The sequence below is a fragment of the Adiantum capillus-veneris genome, chromosome 28, assembly GCF_014529385.1.
Source record: "Adiantum capillus-veneris isolate H3 chromosome 28, ASM1452938v2, whole genome shotgun sequence".
NCBI lineage: Eukaryota > Viridiplantae > Streptophyta > Polypodiopsida > Polypodiales > Pteridaceae > Adiantum > Adiantum capillus-veneris.
Window position 1 is genome coordinate 110,677,619 of NC_140958.1, and position 23,957 is coordinate 110,701,575.

Consider the following 23,957-nt stretch of genomic DNA (forward strand, 5'->3'; position numbering starts at 1 on the left):
CTAATCTAAGTGCCTGGACATACACGGTCTGCGAACAGACTCACAAAAGTGCCAGATCACTTCCTATTCTAGACTGACTTGACTGAACTGAATCCTGGTCATGTTGTAGCTTGTCCACGGACACATAGGGTTGGATGTGTCACGTGACAACTGGCATGAACATGGATTCCACTATTGTTATATGCTGATGATATTGTGTTGATCTCCAACTCTCCAGAGAGGATGCAACGTCACTTGGATGCTTTGCATAGGTTAATACCACCCCACAGTGGATCAGGAGGTCAACGCCCGTATTCACATACGGCCAAGAGACAGTGGAGTATACAGATGCTTACACCTACCTTGGAGTGGTTTTTAGTGGACTAGCATTTTCATTGAGAAGAGCAGCAGAGACTAGATTGACCAGAGCCCATGCAACATTGGGTAGACTGGGGAGGATGTGTTCATATGTTCGGTTTCAGGAGCCTCAGACGAAGCTCTGGCTCTTTGACACCCTGATGGCTTCTGCATTGCTCTATAGAGCTGAGATTTGGGCACCTTCATTGGACCATCACGGGAGGATAGGGGTTGCACTGATGGATGGGGGGACATGGAGAAGCCACTAGTCTCTATGATCTCACGGCTCATTAGAGCCAAGGCTTTAGTACCACGTGCCATTATCCGAGCAGAGCTAGGTGCCCCCCCACTAGTGGTTGAGGCATTCACCACATCTGTCTCCTTCATACACCACATGTGGGAACTTCCCAGAAACAGATATGCCCGCTTTAAACTTGAGTCCTCTCGACAATTAGCCATGCAGGGAGATACAGCATGCTGGTATGGGGAGATGACATCATGGTTTCAGGCGCATGGGTTCATGCATAGACAGACTGCCCCCCTTCCAATACTCACTGGATGCACCCTCTCTGACTCACACAGTCCGAGATCACCAAGACTTGACTCAGCTAGACACTAGGAGGACATGGATACAGCCAGCACAAGAGCTAGGCACAAAGATGGCTTTCTACAAAGAGCATTTTCTCCAGCTTACGGAGGACGGTTTTGTGACGAGACCCAGATACATGAATACCCACTTGTCTCATGGGATACGATGTGCTATTGGCCAAATACGCACATCTTCACACCAACTACGGATCGAGACTGGGAGATACAGCAAAGTACCAACAGAGGCCAGGACATGCCTCCTGTGTGACCTGGAGCCTGAGACAGAGTTGCAGTACACCTGCCACTACCCCGTCTACAACGAGATACGCGGCCGCTTCCACTGCTTGTTCAGAAAGGGCTTCTGACCACTCTCCAGAGTCATGCGGTACGAGGATCAGAGATGCTTGGGTCTGTTTTTTCTCGAGCTACGCAGAGACAGAGAGCCTGATGAGGGGAGAGGCCAGCGAGTCTCAAAGACGGATCACAGACTTTTTTTAGAATAGACACTGGACACCCAGAGAAGCTACTACCACAGGAGAGCTCACCGCTTCACATCAAAGGCACACTGATCGATTGTTGCTAATTGGACTATTTTCTTATTTTTAATGATTAATTTCTTTTTTAGGATATTTTATTATGTGCACTAAGAACTGTTAAAAGATTGTAGCTACAGGAACTGCCATCAGGAACGGACAACTCTGATGTGTCATTTGATGGGTGACGGTCAACATCGCGAAGGAGTTTCCGTACGTTCGGTGGAAAGGGCCGGGTTACGAGTGCCCCTGATGCGTCACATGATGGGTGACAGGTGCATCAGTAAGGGGGTATCCCGTAGGCTAAGGAGGAAATCCGAACTGAGTAAGAAAATACGCGTAAGAACGCAAGCACAAGAATAAAGATGGGTTCAATGAAGCTTTTTACGAAAAGCAGGAACAATCGCGGGAAGGCAGACGCTTTCCCGCAAGGAATCTATGTTTGCATTGCATTCGTGCATGTGGTTGCATCCAGGGACGCCTGGGAAGTGTTGTGAAATGCATTGGTTTTAACTTATAAGGTTTTATTGAGTTTTTGGGCAGGTTCATACCAATTTTAAAATATGCCGACCGCCCACTTAATAAGTGGGCAGCCACTTAGAAGATAAAGCAACAAAACCAGCCAGCGAATTCTCTCTCCCTATTTCGGGTTGAACAGCACAAAAAAAAAAAAAAACGGCCACGATCTCTACGCGAGCAGCTATTCGTGCCGTGGCCAGGGAGCTATAAAAGCACCACATGCCCTCACTCAAAAGGGGTACCAACGTCAGCAAGAGAAGACTCTGCCGCAAGAGATCGCGAGACTACGAAGCACGAAAGTCGCTTTTTCCCGCGCAAGAGCGACAAGTATCTATTGTGGATTCGCCATACGAATTGTTATCGCGTGTTTGTGTGGTTTGTTTTGCAGGAATCTCCCGTCTTACGGGAAGGCCCTTCACGGGAAGTACGGCTTCACGTCTAAGTCACTTACGGGAAAGTACGGCTTCGCGCCTAAGTCCCTTACAGGAAGGAACGGCCTTGTGCCCAAGCCCTTTACGGGAAAGCACGACCTTCGGGTCTAAGATTACAGATCGGAGGGGTTTCCTCGGGTTCTCGTGCTTGTATACGAATTCTCCCTGAATAAAAGAATACTCTTAACGGGGGGGGGGGGGACCAACCCATCTTCTCGTCCCTAATACTGTGTCGATCTTCTCCCTTCTCTCACATTTGCAAAGTATTTTAATTTTCAGATTTTCAAGTGCTCGTGTATGCTCCCGTTTTGTGACAGTGGTATCAGAGCTCAGACTCCTCTCTTTCTCTGCAACGAAGGACGATTCCGGGAAGAACCATGTCGAACCAAAGGAGAAGCGTTGAAAAGGAGCTTCAACAAGTGCAAGCTCAGCTTGCGGAGTTGCAACAAATTTTACTGTTGCCAGATGTCCAAAAGCTTTTGGGCGGAATGAAGAAAACGAATGGAACTGATGCAGTCAAGCATCCAGACAACACTGTTGGCTTGAGACCACAGGAGGCAAGAGAAGAAGAACGTGCAGAGGTGCACAAAGGATCTTCGGATCGTAATGAACGGCCTACTCCAAGGAAAGGCCAGGAAAAAGCGCTCTCTTTGCTAGACAAGAGCAAGGACATCTCTATCTCATCTCCATCTTACTCTCCTGATTATACTTCTACTTCTCAATCATCTCGTCAGAAGGAGGAAGCCGCTACTACTACTACTCTACATCAACCTAAAGATAAGCCTCGATTCAAGAAGCAAGGTCGCAAGTCTCAACATCGCATGAGAGTCTTCAAATCGGGCGACAAGGACATCAAGTTCGAAACCTACAATGGACGGACAGACATCTCCAAAGCACTGTCCTTCATCAGACAGTTTGAAGTCGCCTTTACCAATGGGCACTTCACAAAAAGATCCAAATTACGCCATGTGGGGATGCACCTCAAGGAAACGGCAAGTAATTGGTGGCTAGCCAAGATTCTGGAAGGTTCTCAGGCCAGAACTTGGGAGAGCTTCAAATCTGAATTTTATAAACAATTTCTTCCACCTGACTTCGAGCAGGACATACGGAAGGAATGGGACTGGCTTGCCCAGAAGGAACATGAAAAAGTGACGACCTATGTGGACAAGTATTGGTCGGTTCTTCTGAAGGTCACTCCCTTCATGAAGATTGCGGACGAGGAAAAGAAAAGAAAGTTTGAAGCGGGTCTCCAACCGCAGCTTCGAAAGAGTATGAAGGTGTATCCGCATGATACTCTTCAAAGGATGATGGAGTCAGCAATCATTGCTGAGGATTTGCACTCCACTGGGACGCCCAAAAAGATGGAGCATAGCACTTGTCTACGATGACCAAGGGGGCCAAGGAAGAAAACGTCCTCCATCTAGAGACGATGATCATTCTAAGAAGCCAGAGGGCACTGGCAAGCGAACTAAGTATCTTTCTCCTACTCAACTCCAAACTTTCAGAGAGGAAGGAAGATGCTTCTACTGTGGCGAGAAAGGACATAAGAAACCAGACTGCCCTCTAAAGCAGCAACGACAAGAACAAGCTTCTGCGAGGCAAGAAAAAGCAAGGAAGGAACCCGCACCGCCAAGCTTGAACTCAATTCCAGATGTTCAAGGAAACACAGAAACGGAGAAAGGAAAGCGTCAACTTCTGAAGGGCTGGGGTCCTTTGAACAACCAACGAGTACTGATTCTTTATGATCCAGGATCCACGGATAACTTCATCTCCCTGGATACTGCGGAACGTTTGTGCCTCACACCGTCTCAGCTTGGCACACCGGTTACATCCATATCGGCATTCGAGGGGTTGACAACCAATGCAACTCCCGTGCAAGGACAGCTCAATCTTCGGATTGGCGAGTACAAGGACCGCGAATCATTTTTGATGGCACCCATCGAGGGATGTGATATCATCTTGGGTATGCCACGGCACTTTCACATGACACCTATTCCCGATTATGTGGAAAAGACCCTCACTTTTGATCATGGGGGTAAGAAAATAAAGATTCGAGCTGATGCAGGAGATTGGCAATTCCCAATTGTAAGCCATATCTCCATTAAGAAAGAAATGAAGAAGTGTGTTTCTGCTTACTTGATTTTTGCAAAGGATAAAACTAGTAGGGACACTCTCTCTAGTCTGGAAATTAAGTGTCTTCAATTTATTGAAAAGTACAAGGATTGTTTCACGGAAACACTTCCTGATGAACTCCCTCCGGTACGCCCGGAAGACCACATAGATCTCATACCGGGTAGCTCGCCTCCCAATCAACCCCCTTATCGGGTAAGTCTTGCTCAGCAAGAGGAAATTTTGAAGCAAGTCAACGAGCTTCTAGAGAAAGGGTTAGTACGGCCAAGTGCTTCACCCTACTGCTCTCCAGTTCTACTGGTGCAGAAGAAAGATGGCACGTTTCGAATGTGCATAGACTATAGGTCTTTAAACAAGATCACAATCAAGAATCGCTTTCCGATCCCTCGGATTGATGATATACTTGATAAGTTGCAAGGTGCAAGTGTCTTTAGTCGCATAGACTTAAAGAGTGGGTATCATCAGATACGGATCGCCCCTGAGGATGTCCATAAGACTGCTTTCCGCACAACCTTTGGACTATATGAATTTTTGGCAATGCCTTTCGGCTTGACCAATGCTCCTGCGACATTCAATCGCATGATGGACCGCATTTTCAGCCCGTATCGAGCTTTTACGGGAGTATTCTTTGACGACATACTCATCTTCTCTAAGTCAGAAGAGGAACATCGGAAGCACTTGGACCTAGTGTTTCAGGAATTGCGTAAGCATGAGTTGCATGTAAATGCAAAGAAAAGCGAGTTCTTTCTCTCAGAGATACACTATCTCGGCCATATAGTCTCTCACAATCAAGTGAGTATGGATCCTGCCAAGATCCGAGTGGTCGAAGATTGGCCTATTCCCACTACGGTACATGATGTACGTAGATTCCTGGGATTATGTTCATATTATCGAAGGTTTGTCCGAGTATTTGCTCATGTAGCAGGACCACTTCATGATTTGACAAAGAAGAAGATTCCTTTCAAATGGGGATCGAGACAACAAGGAGCTTTTGATAGGCTCAAGTACTTGCTAAGCCATGGACCTATTTTGATAGTGCCTGACTTAAGGAAACCATTTGAGGTTCACTACGGTGCTTCAAGCGATTGCATCGGAGCAGTGTTAAACCAAGAAGGCCATGCAGTGGCCTACGAAAGCAGACGGCTTAAGGATGCAGAGTTGCATGCATCAATCTACGAAAAGGAACTCGCGGCTGTGATTCACGCCTTATCCAACTGGAAGCACTATCTTCTAGGAGCGGATTTTGTGATCAAGACTGATCACCAGAGTTAGCGGTATTTTCTTACGCAAAGGAAACTATCTGAGAAGCAGATGAGATGGGCAAACTTTTTGTCTATGTTTCACTTCCAGATCCTTCACACGGCTCCTTCACACGGCTGGGAGTAAGAATGTGGTCACAGACGCATTGTCGAGGCGGCCAAGGGTGAACGCTATCACTTCGGTGTATCACCAAGAATTAGAAGCACTACCGGATTTGTATCCGAATGATCCAGACTTCTCCACCATTTGGGAAAACCTACATCGTGGAGAGAATGAGTTTCCCTATTCCATTCGGGACGGTTATCTCTACCACCATCACGCCATATGTGTGGCGGAACCATTAAGAAAGAAGATCATGGATGAAGCACACGCTTCGCCTTATGCGGGTCATCGGGGTATTCTCTCTACGACCTTAGCAATGGAAAGATATTTATTTTGGCCTAGCCTTAAAGCAGACATTGATAAGTATGTCAAGGAATGCTTGGTTTGCCAAAAAGTGAAGTATGATCGGCATAAGACGCCTGGGTTGCTACAACCATTGCCTGTGCCTAATGAACCCTGGGAAAGTATTGCCATGGACTTCATCATGGACCTCCCTAGAACTCAGTCTGGAAATGACGCGATCTAGACCATTGTGGACCGGTTTAGCAAGCAAGCACACTTTATACCAGTCAAGAAAACGATCAAAGCAGATCATATGGCTAGGGTCTTTCTAGCACAGATCTTTAAGCATCATGGAATGCCTAAGTCTATTGTGAGCGATCGAGATCCTCGCATGACAGGAAATTTTTGGCATGCCTTGATGGATAATCTTGGTGCAAAGCTGAATTTTTCATCTGCCTACCATCCTCAAACGGACGGGCAAAGTGAGATAGCCAATTCCACAGTATTGGATATGTTAAAAGCTTGTGTGTCAGACCGGCAATCTGATTGGGAGAAATATTTGCCTCTTGTCGAGTATGCGTATAACAATACCATACACTCATCGACGGGGAAAGCACCTTTTGAGATTCTCTATGGTAAGTGTCACGAGGACGTGGCAGTTATTAACCATGTCACAGAGATGTGGCAACTGCTAACCTTGGTTGTTGGTTTCTTTCCAATGGGGTTTATTTTATTTGTTTAAGACCCTCTTTTTGAAGTAGCAAACGGTCGGACATTGTATGGCCAATGTGAACGGTAGATTCACCCGCAAATGGGAAGTGGTCGGCACTGGAATTCGTATGGTAAGAGGATGTCTAGGCTCAGAGCCAGATCATATAGGTCCCCCCGTAGCACTTAGCAAGTTGGTGGATACTAGGAAGTGAACTCAATTAAGGCGTAAAGTCAAGGTGGGACTACCAACAAAAAGTATCCGACAGTTGGGCCACATTGCAATTTTGGATGCGGTCCCAATGAGGATAGATGGTCAGAAGACCAGTGGGAGCCCAACGGAAGCATCTCCTAAAATTTAGGGAACTACTATTTTGGGCCGTGAAATGTGTTCGCGTCATTACCTCCGGTATGACTAGGGGAACACTTTATAACTCTGCCGCGAAGTCAACTGACGCGTCGGTTGGGATATTTTTAAGGGGCGAACCCGAAACGGGAAAATGCTTGTAAATGCGCCAAGTGTCAACTTTTCATGCACTTGCCTCTTGCAGAAAAATGGGCGCTGATTTTTATGCTGGGAGAGGCCTCATTTGCAACCTGTCACAGGTTAAGAGCTATGGAGTGCTTTCTTTCCCTCTCATGTACAGTGTGGTGCTAGGAGTGATGCCCTGCACACTACACACTGCTCTCTCTCTCCCCTACGTGCAGTTATGTGATGCCCCACAAGAGGGCTACTCATTTGACTGATGTACAGTTGTGTGGGTTCATGCTTTTGTGCTGAGGCAAGAGCCTCCTTGAGCAGGAACAGGGGTAGCTAACTGCTGCTCCAAAGCAGGCACTCGTGAGGGTCATAACCTCACCTTACAGGTGCAAAATCAGCGCTGTGTATGCGCTGTAAATTCACTGTTTTTCAGCCATACGGATGCCAAGATCATTGGGAATCGTGCCCCACTAGCAAAGGACAGTTAGGGGACTGTTTGGGGCTGAAAACAGGGCAAAAACCAGTAAATACAGCGTGCTGAATTTACTGTTTTTGGACAGGAATCAGAGGGTATACGACAGTGCAAGCGAGTTCCAGCAGGGGAATTGGTTTCGCGCAAGTTTTGGGGCTGTTATGCTTCCGAAATTTGGCCAAATCAAATGGTATCTAGGTGGATACACGTGAAAGATTCCCAGGACCTTACCTTGTAATTTACCCTCCTAAAGAATAAAGAAATACCGAAAGGGGCGCCAATTTTGGGGCCTACAGGTTGTCGGCGTCTGCTCGGAGCATTCTAGCTTCCGAGCCGTGTGTGATTAAGTGTTAACTCCCGTCGCAGGTTCTCTTTGCAAAGTGCTCTGTGTGTGTGTTTAAAGTAAAGAATTTCGGGTGAAAGCCAACGCCTACCGCCCCACGGGCCGGTTTCAGTAAGCCTTTGCTTCCACCCATCCTTTTAACTAAGGATAAGATCTTTGCAACAGATGAATTTGTCCGGGATTTGGACACCGCCTACGGGCAAGTTAGGAGAGCTATTCTACGCTCTCAAGAAAAGCATAAGAAAGCTGCAGACAAGCACAGAACGAATCTAGACTTAACAGTCGGACAGTTAGTTTTACTCAAGTTTGAGAAGGCAAGACTTAAGAAACAAGCGTCTCATAAGGGGAAAGTGGTAAAACTTTCTACCCGTTATTATGGGCCGTTTAAGATCACTGAGCGAGTGAATGATGTCACTTTCCGATTAGAGCTACCGCCTAATTGGAAGATCCATAATGCTTTCCATGTCAGTTTACTCCGGCCGTATGTGGGACCGCCTCCAAGCCCGCCTAGAGCTACCGCCTAATTGGAAGATCCATAATGCTTTCCATGTCAGTTTACTCCGGCCGTATGTGGGACCGCCTCCAAGCCCGCCTAGTGCTGAGGAACCTCCTGAGGTTGAGGAAACAGAAGAAATACTCCAACCGGAGCAGATAGTAAGTCATCAGGAGCGGTCTCTCAAATCCGGAAAGATAACACGGAAGTATTTGGTTAAGTTTAAGAACTATTCGAATCTAGATGCTCAGTGGATGACGCATGAGGAATTAGCAGCTTATCCCGAGATACTGGAGGTATATGTCCAAGCACTACAGTTGAGGTCAACTGTTTAGAAGCCAGAGGGATGTTGCTAATTGGACTATTTTCTTATTTTTAATGATTAATTTCTTTTTTAGGATATTTTATTATGTGCACTAAGAACTGTTAAAAGATTGTAGCTACAGGAACTGCCATCAGGAACGGACAACTCTGATGTGTCATTTGATGGGTGACGGTAAACATCGCGAAGGTGTTTCCGTACGTTCGGTGGAAAGGGCCGGGTTACGAGTGCCCCTGATGCGTCACATGATGGGTGACGGGTGCATCAGTAAGGGGGCATCCCATAGGCTAAGGAGGAAATCCGAACTGAGTAAGAAAATACGCGTAAGAACGCAAGCACAAGAATAAAGATGGGTTCAATGAAGCTTTTTACGAAAAGCAAGAACAATCGCGGGAAGGCAGACGCTTTCCCGCGAGGAATCTATGTTTGCATTGCATCCGTGCATGTGGTTGCATCCAGGGACGCCTGGGAAGTGTTGTGAAATGCATTGGTTTTAACTTATAAGGTTTTATTGAGTTTTTGGGCAGGTTCATACCAATTTTAAAATATGCCGACCGTCCACTTAATAAGTGGGCAGCCACTTAGAAGATAAAGCAACAAAACCAGCCAGCGAATTCTCTCTCCCTATTTCGGGTTGAACAGCACACAAAAAAAAAAACGGCCGCGATCTCTACGCGAGCAGCTATTCGTGCCGTGGCCAGGGAGCTATAAAAGCACCACATGCCCTCACTCAAAAGAGGTACCAACGTCAGCAAGAGAAGACTCTGCCGCAAGAGATCGCGAGACTACGAAGCACGGAAGTCGCTTTTTCCCGCGCAAGAGCGACAGGTATCTATTGTGGATTCGCCATACGAATTGTTATCGCGTGTTTGTGTGGTTTGTTTTGCAGGAATCTCCCGTCTTACGGGAAGGCCCTTCACGGGAAGTACGGCTTCACATCTAAGTCACTTACGGGAAAGTACGGCTTCGCGCCTAAGTCCCTTACGAGAAGGAACGGCCTTGTGCCCAAGCCCTTTACGGGAAAGCACGACCTTCGGGTCTAAGATTACAGAACGGAGGGGTTTCCTCGGGTTCTCGTGCTTGTATACGAATTCTCCCTAAATAAAAGAATACTCTTAACGGGGGGGGGGGGGACCAGCCCATGTTCTGGTCCCCAATACTGTGTCGATCTTCTCCCTTCTCTCACATTTGCAAAGTATTTTAATTTTCAGATTTTCAAGTGCTCGTGTACGCTCCCGTTTTGTGACATCGACCGAGCGACCGAGCTAGGGAGATCCGGACGCCCACGACTGCGGAGGACTACACAGCATCGACGGAGGCTGCATCAGAGGATTCGGATCACTTTGGCCGGACATGCACGACGCTCGGTCAAGCTATTGACCATGGAGGAGATTGATGAGATCCGCCAGCGATCAATGCTGATTCTTTTGTGATCTATGATTTAGCTATCCCACCTAGCTGCTTAGATCACACCTAGCTGTTTCGGATTTCATAGCATTTTATTCTGTCATTTTATTTTGTCATTTTTGTTACTCTGACTCTAAAGTTTATATCAAATCCACCACATTGTAACTTTCTGGTCTCATAGGTCATTCTGGCCTTCTGAAGACGTTAACATTTCATTTCATTTCATCTCTCTCTCTCTCTCTCTCTCTCTCTCTCTCTCTCTCTCTCTCTCTCTCTCTCTCTCTCTCTCTCTCTCTCTCTCTCTCTCTCTCTCTCTCTCTCTCTCGTGTTCCCTTGTCAACCACGCCTTCCATTGCACTTTGACAGAGCGTGTCAACGTTGCATTGTTAAAGTATGTGAGGTAGAATGTCTGCAAGATTCTCTCTCTATTCACCTGTGGGTGATGACCGTGGATCTAGTGCATCAAGACATTTGTTAGAGGCGAGTAAGGCCTGAAGCCCATCTGCCTCAACATGTTTGACAACCAAAATTGTGCAGGCAACTCCAAAGAAGCTATTTTTACAAGATACTTTTGGGGCCTGACATATGTCCAAGGCACCTAATGTAAAATCCTCATACCACAGATCAGAAAAACCAATCTATCCCCGACGCCGAGAGGAATGCGGCTGACAACCCTAGAGGCAAACTCCTGCGATGAGAAAAGCAATGTAAGTACCTTTGCCGAGCAAGATGATGTCTTTCACTTCCGACCAACTAAGGTAAGGGGACCAATATAGTGGCGGCCTCCATTAGGAGTGTTACTGAGGGCGTGTAATGTTGCAGTAACCCCCACAGGCTCACACATAAAGATGTCTCTCTCTCCCTCTTGTACAGAGGTTTTGGAGCGCCCCAATCAAATGTAGAGCTCTCCCAAATTCATGTCGTAATGAACCAAGTTTACGCAAGGAGATTGTACCCAAAGATAGCTTTTTCCCTATCAGAGGCAATAAGTGTATTCTTTTGTAAAATTCGCACAATTTACAACATTTGTTTATGTTCTTGCGAGTGATTGTTCTCTCTAAGAGAGGAACGGCAAGAAAAGGCTAAGACCTCTACTCGAGGCATTACAAGTTTGGAATCCAAGCCTGCTTACAGAGTGGGCATACTCTAAGATCAAGACGAGGAACCTTTCAAGCTCCATCTCTCAAGATTCTGAGTAGCAAGTGAGCTCTCCAGAGTTCCATCAAGTTGAATAGTGCCCCACCTCCAGTTCATGTGCTTGTAAACAGTCCCCCATCAATTAAAGAGTCTCTTTAAGGGGAGATCAATCCATCTTTTGTTCCCAATAATTCGGTCTCGATCATCTTATTCTCTCTCTCTCCCTTTCTTTTCGTCGGGTTTCTCTCTAAGTGATAAAGTTTACTTATCCGAGTTTATTGACGTTGTTGTGTCGTCTCGTTTGTGACAATTTGTCACCATGTCTATGCTCACCTAATCTCTCCTCAGAGCTTAATTAAAAAAGTCCCTTCTTATATCATAGTAATGCTTGCTTCCTCGTTCTCATTGGCCTCATAAGCAATAAGCACTATGAGGTGGCATATACACTTTTAGCCCATACAAAGCGATAACGACTTCAAACATGTAATATTCATAACCTCTTGACATACAAAACATTTTATTATCTTCTATGTACTATAATAATTTATAACAAACATTGAAGCTCTCATTAAATGAGTTGTACGATATAATTTCGGTGAAACTTTCAACCACAATAAAATGTCTAGCCACAAAAACTACAAGCTCAATGCCAAAGCACGATGCCATCTTGAAATATGACATATAATTTGGTGCATGACAACTTTCGTAAGCCTCAACCAAACCTAAGACTCCAAGCAAGCTTTGTAACAAGACAAGATCCTACACTTACCCACAAGCCAATTTTTTTCTAAAACAATTCTCTCCTTTGCGAACTCATAAATTCCCAAGCTTGAGTCTCTACTCGTGTCACAAATTGCTTACGTGTCAAGCCACTGAAGAACGAAGCCAACCTGCAGATCCCGACCAAGGGACCTCAACCCTAAGAAGAACCAGAAGAAGCCAAGCAGCAGAAGAAGTTTTACCGTCTTTCAAAGTCTTGCCGAGTTGGCCTATTTTTTAAAGAAGAGTTCCCACCAACTTATGGGACCCCGTCCAATGGGGCCCAGGTGACATAAAGACATTAAAATAAAGCAAGCCCATACACGCGCGCGCGTCGCAATGTGGAGAACTAATGACGTGGCAGTTGCACAGATTCTCAAAATTCGCGCTGTCATGATTAATAGGCAGTTGTACGGATTTCCGCAATTCGCGTTGACATGATGACGTGGTAAGTGTACGGATTTCCGTGATTTACACGGAGCAACTTTTGAGGCCAGATGCTTTTGGATTTGAATGCTTTTTATGTAACTCCTTTTCAAGGCCAAGGGCCTTTAAATATGTGTAGAGGGCTCAATCTCTGGCAATCTTCTTGGTGAAACTGCAGAGCGTGAGTACCGGCATTGTACCGAGTTCAAGTAATATAAAGAAATATCGAAAGGGACGCCAAGGTTTGGGGGCAGTGCTCTCTAGGGTGGAACTCCGCCACTCCCTGTGTCGTCTCTCCCTTTCAATTCAGTTGTTAATGAAGTGCTAAAAGTTTGTTCATGTCACGTGCACATGGCTCTGTGTGCCACGTGGACATACTTCATCGACTTCCAGAGCCAGTTTTCCCCTTCTTCCTAGATAGGGATGTCTAGAATCCTAGGAGGATTAGTACCGGCAATTTTGTGAGTCTGTTCGCAGAACCTGCATGTTCGAACAAATCCATTAGATTAGGTTTTCCAGTTTGGAACCCTCTTGCATAAATGGTTTGTATACGCGTTTTGACAGATGTTATTACACTACGGTGGGCATCTGGCATGACGAGCATGTAGTTCTAGGTTAGAGGAATCCGAGGTGCCAGACTGCGCGTCGATCGGATTCCCAGGTGGGCAGATGTGCGACAATCCCACCAAGTTTGCACCAATTTTTAATAAATCATTTTATGATTTATTTGTTGGGAAAATTGGTGGACACTTGCCCTACCTAAGGCCTAATAATTAGTTAAGGCCTGTTCTTTCCCTATAAAGGCACCCAAGGAGCTAGCGCTATTCTCATTCTCTCAAGGACTGCAATTCAGTCAGCGTTTTTGAAGAGGAGCAACCAGCGTTTTCAAAATTCAGCCCTGCACAACAACCAACGTTTTCAGTTTTCAGCCCATCGCCGTCACAGTGCGGGTGAGATTTAACCTTCACGGCTGCGGTCCAGTACTTCGGCAGCCCATCGAGCCTCCTCTCAGCCATTCCCTCGCCGGCATCGAGTGCTCACATTGCTGCCCATCATCGTCGTCATCGAGATCTGCGTTTTCAGCCCTGCTCTACGCGAGAGATCTGCTGCCTTTTTCGTTGCAGATCTGCATTTTTGCAGCCATCATTCGCCCCTTTATTCCTCTCACATTGGGAGCGCAAATCAGCCCCAAATCTACCCTTGGTGGCCATCCGCAATCCCACATCGAGAAGGATCCAAAGGTGCATCAAATCAGCCCCGGAGGTGCCTCTTCCCGAGAAGTTACCACGGTGATTTGTCGTCCTCAAGTCATTAGAGTCTGCATTGAGGTATTGCATTGTGTATATATTCCATTTACGCAATCTAAAGCAAATACCACATCGGTAACGGTGTGGGGGCCCTTGAGAGGGTTGGTTGGGACCCCATCGGGTGTCGCTCTCTTCTTCTCTCTCTTTCTCTCTCCCTCTACACATCTCTATTGCATTCTCTCAACCCCTCTCTTCAGGGGAACATAAAAGGAACATTCATTGAAGTACAAAGCATTCACTAACGCAAGGAAAGAAGGAAAGGATTTTGTGGAAGTCTAAAACTAGATCTTCACCATTTTAATTCCGCTGCACTTGACATTGGTATCAGAGCTTTGAAGATTTTGCACTAATCCGCTAATCCACAAGAAGTTTTTTTTCTCTCTTGTGTTTTTTGGTTGTGCTGGCAGCCCTTTGGTGTATACTCCTCCCACTCTTGGAACAGCAGGCCTGCCATTGCGCGTAGAGCCGTGCGCCTTGAGCGTCGGAAAATAGCAACCAATTGTATACAAGGTGTTGCATGCGGGGTGCGCCGACGAGGGGGTAGATAGTCTCCCGAAGATAAGTCTGCGACCTTCCTTGAACCAAGAGGAGAAATCCTTGCATGGTCAAGACTCGTAGCGGTATGAATACCTCCACAAATCAAGAAGGCGAGCAAGAGCCACCTATGGATCCTCCAAGCCCTCCCCCAACTCATCCACCTTCGCCATCAAATCCCATGGATGCTATGATGCGCATGATAATGGAGATGATGATGCGGCAAGATGAAGCTCGGCAACAAGAGCGTGTGGAAGCGGCGGAGCGTGAGGAGCGCCGATTGGCGGCCGAAGCCGAGGCTCGTAGGCTGGAAAGGGATTCCATGCGTGATCTCATCACCACCTTGGCGGTGCGACCCGATCTCCCATCTTCGGAGCCCGATTATGAAAAGCTTGCCAAGACCATCGCAGAGGCAACCATTGCTACACGGACGACTAGTGATCCAATTCCCGAGAAGATCACGTTCGGTACGTATGACGGTAAGATGGATGATACTGTCATTTACTCGTGGTTGCATCAATTTACATCCTATTTTGCGGTTGTTAGAAAGTCTGAAAATAACAAGGTTCTCTTGGCTTCCTTGCATCTCACGAGTGATGCCATCACTTGGAAGGATGAATGGATGGAGAAGCAAGAGGTGGCCCATGCGGCTGCCCATGCCGAGTCCTACCTCATTCCCCCTCTCGAGCTTAGTTGGGAGGAAGTTCGCGGAAGATCTCAAGACTCACTTCCTCCCTCCACAGTACTTGAAGCGTTTGAAGGAGGATTCTCGGGCTTTGTCTCAACAAGGTAAGCCAGTGATGTCATATGCTAACCGTGTGTCACCGCTAGGTGGACAATTGCGAAAATCGGATGAGGAGAGGTTAGAGGCTTTTCTCTTTGGATTGGACCACTCGATCAAGTTTGACGTGGAGGCCGGTGATCCAAAGACATTGCAAGAAGCAATCCGCTTGGCTCAACTTCAAGAGATGAAGCACAACAAGGGTAAGCTTAAGACAACCTCAGGTAATGGTACTTCTTCCTCTCATGACTCGTCTAAGGAAAAGGACAAGGATTCTATTGGGAATGGTAGCTATAAAAAGAACTCTCTCAGTTCTTCTTCTCGATCTAATTCTCCATCTCGATCTCAATCTAAGGGCGATAACTCTAAGGATAAGGGTAAAGGAAAATCTAATAAACCTCAACTCACACCTAATGAAAAGATTGCCCAAGGAGTTTTAGGTGGTCAATTAAGTGAAGAAGAACAAGCATTGTATGCAAAGGAACATAGGTGTTTTCATTGTCATGTAGTCGGTCACATGAGAAGGGAATGTCCTAAGAAAGAATCTAACAAGGAAACCTCTACTGCGTCAACTTCTAATGCTACCCCTCAAGTGAATGCTATGAGTGTGGTAAAGCAAGAAGCTAAGCAGGAAGGGACTTTCGAAGAGGATGAACTCATAAAATGTTATGGACATGTTAGTGTCAAAAGGTCATTGTGTTGTTTGATTCTGGAAGTTCTCAAGATGTCATAAGTGAATCTCTTGTGAAATGTGCACGTCTTCTGACTTCTCCCATCCCCAGGGGTTCTCTGAAGGCATGGACACGTCGATTTTTCAAGAATGTGATGATGTCAAGTTGATCATATCATCATTCAACAAACCCAATTTACTCGTCGTTTTGTAGTCTCTAAACTTGCAGGATGTGATATCATTTTGGGTATTAAGTGGTTTCGCATGTTCAAACCAATTATCGATTGGGAGAAGCTCACGTTTTCATCAAAGATAATGTGTTGCGGCCCGTCCTTATTCGAGGCGAGAGCGGTATTCCCTCTCATCTCTCATATCCAGGCAAACGGAGAACTACGTCAAGGAGCCCAAGCAACGGTCATCTATGTCAACCCCACATCAAGGAACTTGGGTATTCCTGACAAGTATAGTGAAGGTTTTGTTAAGGTCAATTCGGTGTTTTCCCAGGATCATCATTCCCCTACACACTCTCCCCATCGACCTATGGACATTGTCTCCGGCAAATTGCATGACGAGAAACATGTAGGTAAAATTTTTTCTCCATCGGATAAAGTGAAGCCAAAACCAGGTGATTTCTCATTTAGGAGGCTTTGCCCTCCCAAGGTACGGTCTTTTGGTTTACCAGTTCTCTTCGTTCGTAAGAAATCAAACTCATTTCAGTTTTGTGTGGATTTCAAGACACTCAAGTCAAGGATTGTCAAATCCCGGAAGCCGAGACCTCACATGGCCATTCCTTTGGAGCGTCCACATATGGCACATCGCGTTTCCAACGTGGACCCGTCGAGTTGCCACCACAAGGGTGGACTTCCAAGGAGCAATCCAAAAGAAGAACCACCGAAGATCATTGTTCCAGTCAAAGTCACCAAGTCGAAGTGTTTTCGAATGCTTCCATTTCAATTTGGCAATAAGAAAGAAGCCAAGCAATATTTCCTCAAATTCAAGGATCGAGCGACACACGAAGCGGCATGGGTAGACGAGGAATTCTTCATCAATTACCCGGATTTGCTAGCCTCATACAAGGAGGCCATGCAGATCGGTATCCGTACCTCACCTTCAGCAAGAGGGGATGTCACGTGCACATGACTCTATGTGCCACGTGGACATACTTCATCGACTTCCACAGTCAATTTTCCCCTTCTTCCTAGATAGGGATGTCTAGAATCCTAGGAGGATTAGTACTGGCAATTTTGTGAGTCTGTTCGCGGGACCTGCATGTCCGAACAAATCCATTAGATTAGGTTTTCCAGTTTGGAACCCTCTTGCATAAATGGTTTGTATACGCGTTTTGACAGATGTTATTACACTACGGTGGGCATCTGGCATGACGAGCATGTAGTTCTAGGTTAGAGCAATCCGAGGTGCCAGACAGTGCGTCGATCGGATTACGAGGTGGACAGATGTGCGACAATCCCACCAAGTTTAAACCAATTTTATGATTTATTTGTTGGAAAAATTGGTGGACACTTGCCCTACCTAAGGCCTAATAATTAGTTAAGGCCTATTCTTTCCCTATAAAGGCACCCAAGGAGCTAGCGCTATTCTCATTCTCTCAGGGATTGCAATTTAGCCAGCATTTTTGAAGAGGAGCAACCAGCGTTTTCAAAATTCAGCCCTGCACAACAGCCAACGTTTTCAGTTTTCAGCCCATCGCAGTCGCAGTGCGGGTGAGATTTAACCTTCACGGCTACGGTCCGGTACTTCGGCAACCCATCGAGCCTCCTCTCGGCCATTCCCTCGCCGGCATCGAGTGCTCACATTGCTGCCCATCATCGCCCTCATCGAGATCTACATTTTCAACCCTACTCTACGCGAGAGATCTACTGCGTTTTTCGTTGCAGATCTACGTTTTTGCAGCCATCATTCGCCCCTTTATTCCTCTCACATCAAGAGAGTAAATCAGCCCCAAATCTACCCTTGGTGGCCATCTGCAATCCCACATCGAGAAGGATCCAAAGGTGCATCAAATCAGCCCCGGAGGTGCCTCTTCCCGAGGAGTTACCGCGGTGATTTGTCTCGTCAAGTCATTAGAGTCTGCATTGAGGTATTGCATTGTGTATACATTCCATTTACGCAATCTAAAGCAAATACCACATCGGTAACGGTGTGGGAGGCCCTTGAGAGGGTTGGTTGGGACCCCATCGGGTGTTGCTCTCTTCTTCTCTCTCTTTCTCTCTCCCTCTACACATCTCTATTGCATTCTCTCAACCCCTCTCTTCAGGGGAAGATAAAAGGAACATTCATTGAAGTACAAAGCATTCACTAACGCAAGGAAAGAAGGAAAGGATTTTGTGGAAGTGTAAAACTAGGTCTTTACCATTTTAATTCCGCTACACCTGACAGTTCAATCTGTTCTTTTCGGTTTGCACGTGGTGCCCGTCTCGTGACAACACGTCTCCAAAAGCATGTTCTCTCCTTGGAGACCCAATTAAATATCATACATCCAAGGAGCAATCCAATACGTACACCATGCACACTTCCACAAGCTCATGGTTTCCCCTCTCTCAATGGCAACTCCATAATGCATGGCAATATCAGCCCTTCAGTCAGAAAATGTCTGAACCATGAGGAAGTTACCAAAACCATGATATAGGCGCCAAAAACAAAACATGAAAATGCATCAACATAGGGACCACAGTTGCACTATAATGCAATAAAAAAATTAAAATCATTTTCAAGAAAATAAGGTTTTCTAAACCTCACGTGGAGTCTCCAAATCTAAAGTCCGGTTAGTAGGGATCTCAAGAGAGAAAACAACATAATCACAAAAAAAATGAAGTACAAACAATCATCAGTGTTGACTTCTACACAAAAGAATGAAAGCTCCAAAATAACAAATCTTGCACAACATTCACTTTTAGACCTAGGCATGAGTGTATCAAAAGCTTTTCGCCTCTAGGTAGGAGAATTCCTCTCATAGAACTGGTGCTGTTCTCAAGCTGAAGCAAAAAGTCCCTATTTTACCCTTGCATTGTCGCACCATTTGTGGTTCCATAATACTTGGAAAGCCTCATTATAAAAATTCAGTGAGCATTGCAAAGCACCCTCTCCAATTGACACAAAGACTGAAAACCAAAATCCTACAGCAAGCTCCACACGTAGAAGCTCTTTTCAGGACAAAGCACCCTATGAATCTGGCCCATGCTGCTGAGTTTAGAAACACCAATGTAACTGAGCCTTTAATTTTCAATTACTGATGATTTTTAAGTCCGGCAGCTCGTCATTACCCAGATTCTATATATAACTTCATAAGGTCAGAATAGTTTGAACTTACAAACTAGACGAGGGAATAAAAACACATTCAAAAATACAAAAGCAAGGGACACAAGAAACCAAAAAATTATAAGAAAATATTTTTTTACAAATACTAAATCGCTTTATTTGGTAATATAACAAATCATTATTCACTTAAAAAGGCTTTTAGAAAAGGCATAGATTGAAGCAACTTACTTGACTAAAACTTGAAACAAGTACTCAACTTTAAACTAACAAGGATGAGACATCTCAAAGACTATGAGACTCCACACAACAACTTTAAAAGGAACGGATTCTTGAATCCTAATGTAAACCAAATACTAGAAATGAATACTACTACGAACCTACCTAGAAGAGGCTAAATATAACCAAAGAAGTACAAAGTTCGAAACTTGACAAAACATAACTCTACTTTCCTAAGTGCAGAGTTTAAAGACCCAAAACATAACTCTTCTTTCCTAAGTGCACAGTTTTAAAGACCCAATGTTCTAATGAGCATTCACACTTCAAGTTCATACTCCAGCACCTCAACGAACTTCAGCATCTGAGCTAGCAGTGATGCACTAGAAATAGGCATTCACAAAGAGAACCATCTTGGGATCTAGACTTTTAAGCAATAAATGAAGACTTACCGTAGAGCCCACTGTAGAGGCAGTAACCATAGCCCCAGCTGCATCCTCGTCTGAGAGAATCTCTCCTTCTTCGGTATCTAATGATGTGCACCTGCGTTTCCCTTTGAGAGCGGAGCTTCCAGTAGCTTTGCGAGCTACTGCAGGTATGGACGCAAAGGCAAGCGCTCTAAGTTCCTCAATCTCGTTGCTATCCACCATCGTTTACCTCTGACAACCTGGCCGTTTAAGGCCATTCCCATCTGTGGACATCCGAAACGCGCAGAAGGCCCATCATGCGTTAAACTGCGACAAATCCTTAAGAAGCGGAAGCTAGCGATCACAAAAATACCGAAGCCAGTCGTAAGTTTGCAGTCAAACTTCTGAACGTTTAGTCCTAGGAGACCCTCTCTCTCTCTCTCTCTCTCTCTCTCTCTCACAGAGTCTCTCCCCGCGCGCGCCAAGCAAGAAGCAAAGGGGCACTGGGACAGGTAACCTTATTCAACTTAAACTAAAGAAAGGACGATGGTTGCAGGTGCGATGGCCGGACTGCCCATATCGTGACCAAATGGAACGAGTGAAAAACTTGAGCGCTTCTTTGTGGGGAGAGAGAGAGAGAGAGAGAGAGAGAGAGAGAGAGAGAGAGAGAGCACTTGTGCCCTTTTTTTTGCCCTTTTTTTTTTTCTTTTTCTTTTTTTAGAGAGTACTTTTGAAACACACGCACACACCCTATGTACAACGGCCTCACACGTAGGGAGAGAGGCATCCCATCACACACACACACACTCGCATATGGGAAGAGTCCCTAAGGACTTGGAACATGTCTTCAGGTCGCCAAGGGGGGATTGAACCCAAGACCTTAGGCACAGAGGCTATGACTCTACCAACTCAGCTAGCACCCGTTGACAGAGTACTTGTGCCTTGTTTTCATCAGATAATGTTACTTTGTTTTTGCTTTGTACCATGTTTAAGAGGTTATGAACCTTGCAAAAGAAGTGCAAGAAAGGTGAGAATTACTAATTCCATAAATTTGTAATGCGATCTTGTTATTTAATGTTGTTCTTTTTTTATGTTTGAAAAGAAAATAAAAACATGCAAGTTTTATTGCATCTGAAAGTTTGTACAATCCTCCCCAATTTATATAATATATGAGAACGTGTCGTTTCCACAGCGGAATAAAATTTTCAGTTCGTTCGTTTCACTGCATTGTTGGTTTTTAGTAAGGAGCTTTGAGGCTTTTACTTACCATTCTATTTCACCGTACAATTATTAAATGTCGCAACCAATGCATAGGTGATGGCATATAGAGAGAGGTCTGCTTTTGGCATTCGGTGAAGACGGCATAATGCGTCCTTGCTGCAGCCCTGTTGGGAAATGCTTCATTGCCACAACCTCTCTCTCTCTCTCTCTCTCTCTCTCTCTCTCTCTCTCTCTCCGCACGAGCGCGCGCACACACACACAAACCCTCTTTCGAGGAGAACCATAGAACGGAAATTGTTGGAGCTCGACCAAAAGGAAGGTTGATCGCAAGAGGGAAGCAAAGAGATAACTCCCCAAGCTCGTGCTTTTGTGAGGGCACCACATTTGGCACAAAAGCATTGCCAAGTACATGCTCCAAGAGACAATATTTTACATAGAAAGCTCATCATTAACTTTTTGTGCTTTCATAAGGGCACCACATTTGGCACAAATATCAACCAAAGCATTGCCAAGCACAACATGGTTCTCCAACAGCCCTTTACTAACAATCTCAACATGAATTTTCTCACCCATTTGAAGGTCTTGCATAAGGTCACATGCTTTCAAGGTGCAAGCATAGGTGCTTGCATTCGGAGAAAGAACATATCGACCAAATGGCTACCAAGAACGTCTCGAACAGCCCCTGCCTAGCAATCTCATCATGAATTTTCTCACCCATGTCAACATCTTGTGTAAGGCCACATGCCTTTGAGGTGATTGGATCTAGAGAGAGGCCTTCCCTTCATATCCGCGGTGAAAACAGGACAAAGCTTCTTTGCCACAGACATGTTGGGCATATCCTACAATTAATGTGTTTCAAGAGACAATATTCAAAAAACTCATCAATAACCTTTTATGATTTCGCAAGCACACCACATCTGGCATACTTATCAACCAAAGCATTGACAAGCACAACATGTTCCTCCAACAACCCTTGACGAGCAATCTTATCATGAATTTTCTTGTCCATGTTAAGGTCATGTGTAAGACTACATGCCTCAAAGGTGCAAGAATAGGTGAATGAATTTGGGCAAAGGACTTCTCTTCACATCTCATTAAAAGAGTGTAGAGCTTCCTTGTCACAATCATGTTGGGCATATCCTACAACAACCTCTAACTCTCATCTAGAATTCTCTTACCCAAGTCTGTATCTTGTGTAAGGCTATAGGATTTTAAGGCATAGGTGATTGGATGAGCAGATAAGGGAAGGCATCGTGTGAAAACGACATAGATCTTCCTTGTCATAGCATCTTTTGGTATACCTTGCAATTAATGTGTTATGAGTTATGACATTCCTGACAAGAATCCCATCAAGGCTTCTCGTCCTTTCATCAAGATACCACATTTTGCATGCACACTTACCAATGTGCTCTCGGATTGCATGTGACAAAAATAAGGGAAATATTTTGTGAGACCCAGTGCAAATTTAGGGAAAACCCTTGTAGGGACAATTTAAGCTCAATATCTTGGAGCTTTAACTAGATTGGTTGCTCTGCAAATGCTTGGTATGCCCAACCAAAAATCAAGTCTTTCCAATTGCATCAATCTAGTAGTCAAGTCTCCTGCGCATGCCAGCAGTGGCATAAATGTTGCATGCCATCTTCTGCATGGCGGCAACTACATAAATGTTACTCACTAGCACGTATGTTGTAGCATTGCATTTGTTCCATTATATTACACGCTCAAAGGTCATCAGCAAGAACCATCAAGATAGATGTGTAAATGATGTCATGCTCTTGATTGCTCTCATAGCTTTATCAAATGCCTTGCTTGCCGAAAAGAGTCATTCAACACTTGTAGTGCTCATTGTCTGGTATAATGTCATAGATTTTCAACCCAAAGCATCCTCGCCATAGCATGTTGGGTATAACCTACAATCAACGTGCTCCACAAAAGGACATCCTGAAGAGGATGCTCATCAATAACTTTTTGTGCTTTTGTGAAGGCACCACATTTGGCAGACACATTGAGTAAAGCACCATCAAGCACGAAATTATTTCTCCAGCAACCCCTAATTATCAATCTCAACATGAATTCTCTCCCTCGTGTTACATGCCTTTGAGATGCAAGCATAGGTGATTGCATTTGGAGAAAGGCTCCTTTTGTATCTAGTCAAAACAACGCAAAGCTTCCTTGCAAGGGTCATGTTGGGCATATATTGCAATCAACACATTCCAATAGATGAAATTTTGGGCAAAAAGCTCATTGAGAAGTTTATGTGCTTTCATGAGGGCACCACATTCGACATACATATTGACCAAAGCACTCACATCTTTCTCCAACAACCCCTGACTAGCAATTACCTCATTGTGAGTTCTCTCACCCATGTGTTGCAGCACCTTGGGTAAGGCTACAAGGATTTAAGGTGCATCCTTTTGCATCCAATTAAAAGAACACAATGCTTACTTGCCACAGCCATGTAGTGCATATCCCACAATCAACACATCCTAAGGAATGACATTCCGAATAGGAATCCCCTCAATAAATTTTCATGCTTTTGTGAGGGTGCCTCATTTGGCATATACACACTAATTTGGTACATATCCTTCTTCTGAGCATAGGCTTTTAGTTCGATCAAAGGATAAAAACTGGTTGCTTTAGGCTCCTCATCATGCACTTCATGTCTATGTGTCAATTATGCTGCAAATATTGCTTCTTCTCTGGATTTGTTAGTGGATTTTCCACCACTCTATGGACATAAAATTGGTAATTCTTACTAGATATTCATTCCACAAAATTTGAGAAAGAGAACGTGTGTGTGTGTGTGTGTGTGTGTGTGA

At 45.1% G+C, this 23,957-nt stretch overlaps 1 protein-coding gene across 4 annotated transcripts in view; it reads right to left on the minus strand.

The window, feature by feature from the left end:
- Nucleotides 1-20,511, minus strand: part of LOC147421094 (zinc finger C3H1 domain protein) — an 84,648-nt gene extending 64,137 nt beyond the window's left edge. For all 4 annotated transcript variants that reach the window (XM_086503959.1, XM_086503957.1, XM_086503958.1 and 1 more), the window contains exon 1: nucleotides 19,963-20,511. In XM_086503959.1, coding sequence (XP_086360085.1) covers nucleotides 19,963-20,160 — 198 coding nt within the window. In that variant the 5' untranslated portion in view covers nucleotides 20,161-20,511. The remainder of the gene's footprint in view (nucleotides 1-19,962) is intronic.
- Between the last annotated feature and the right edge of the window lie 3,446 nt (nucleotides 20,512-23,957).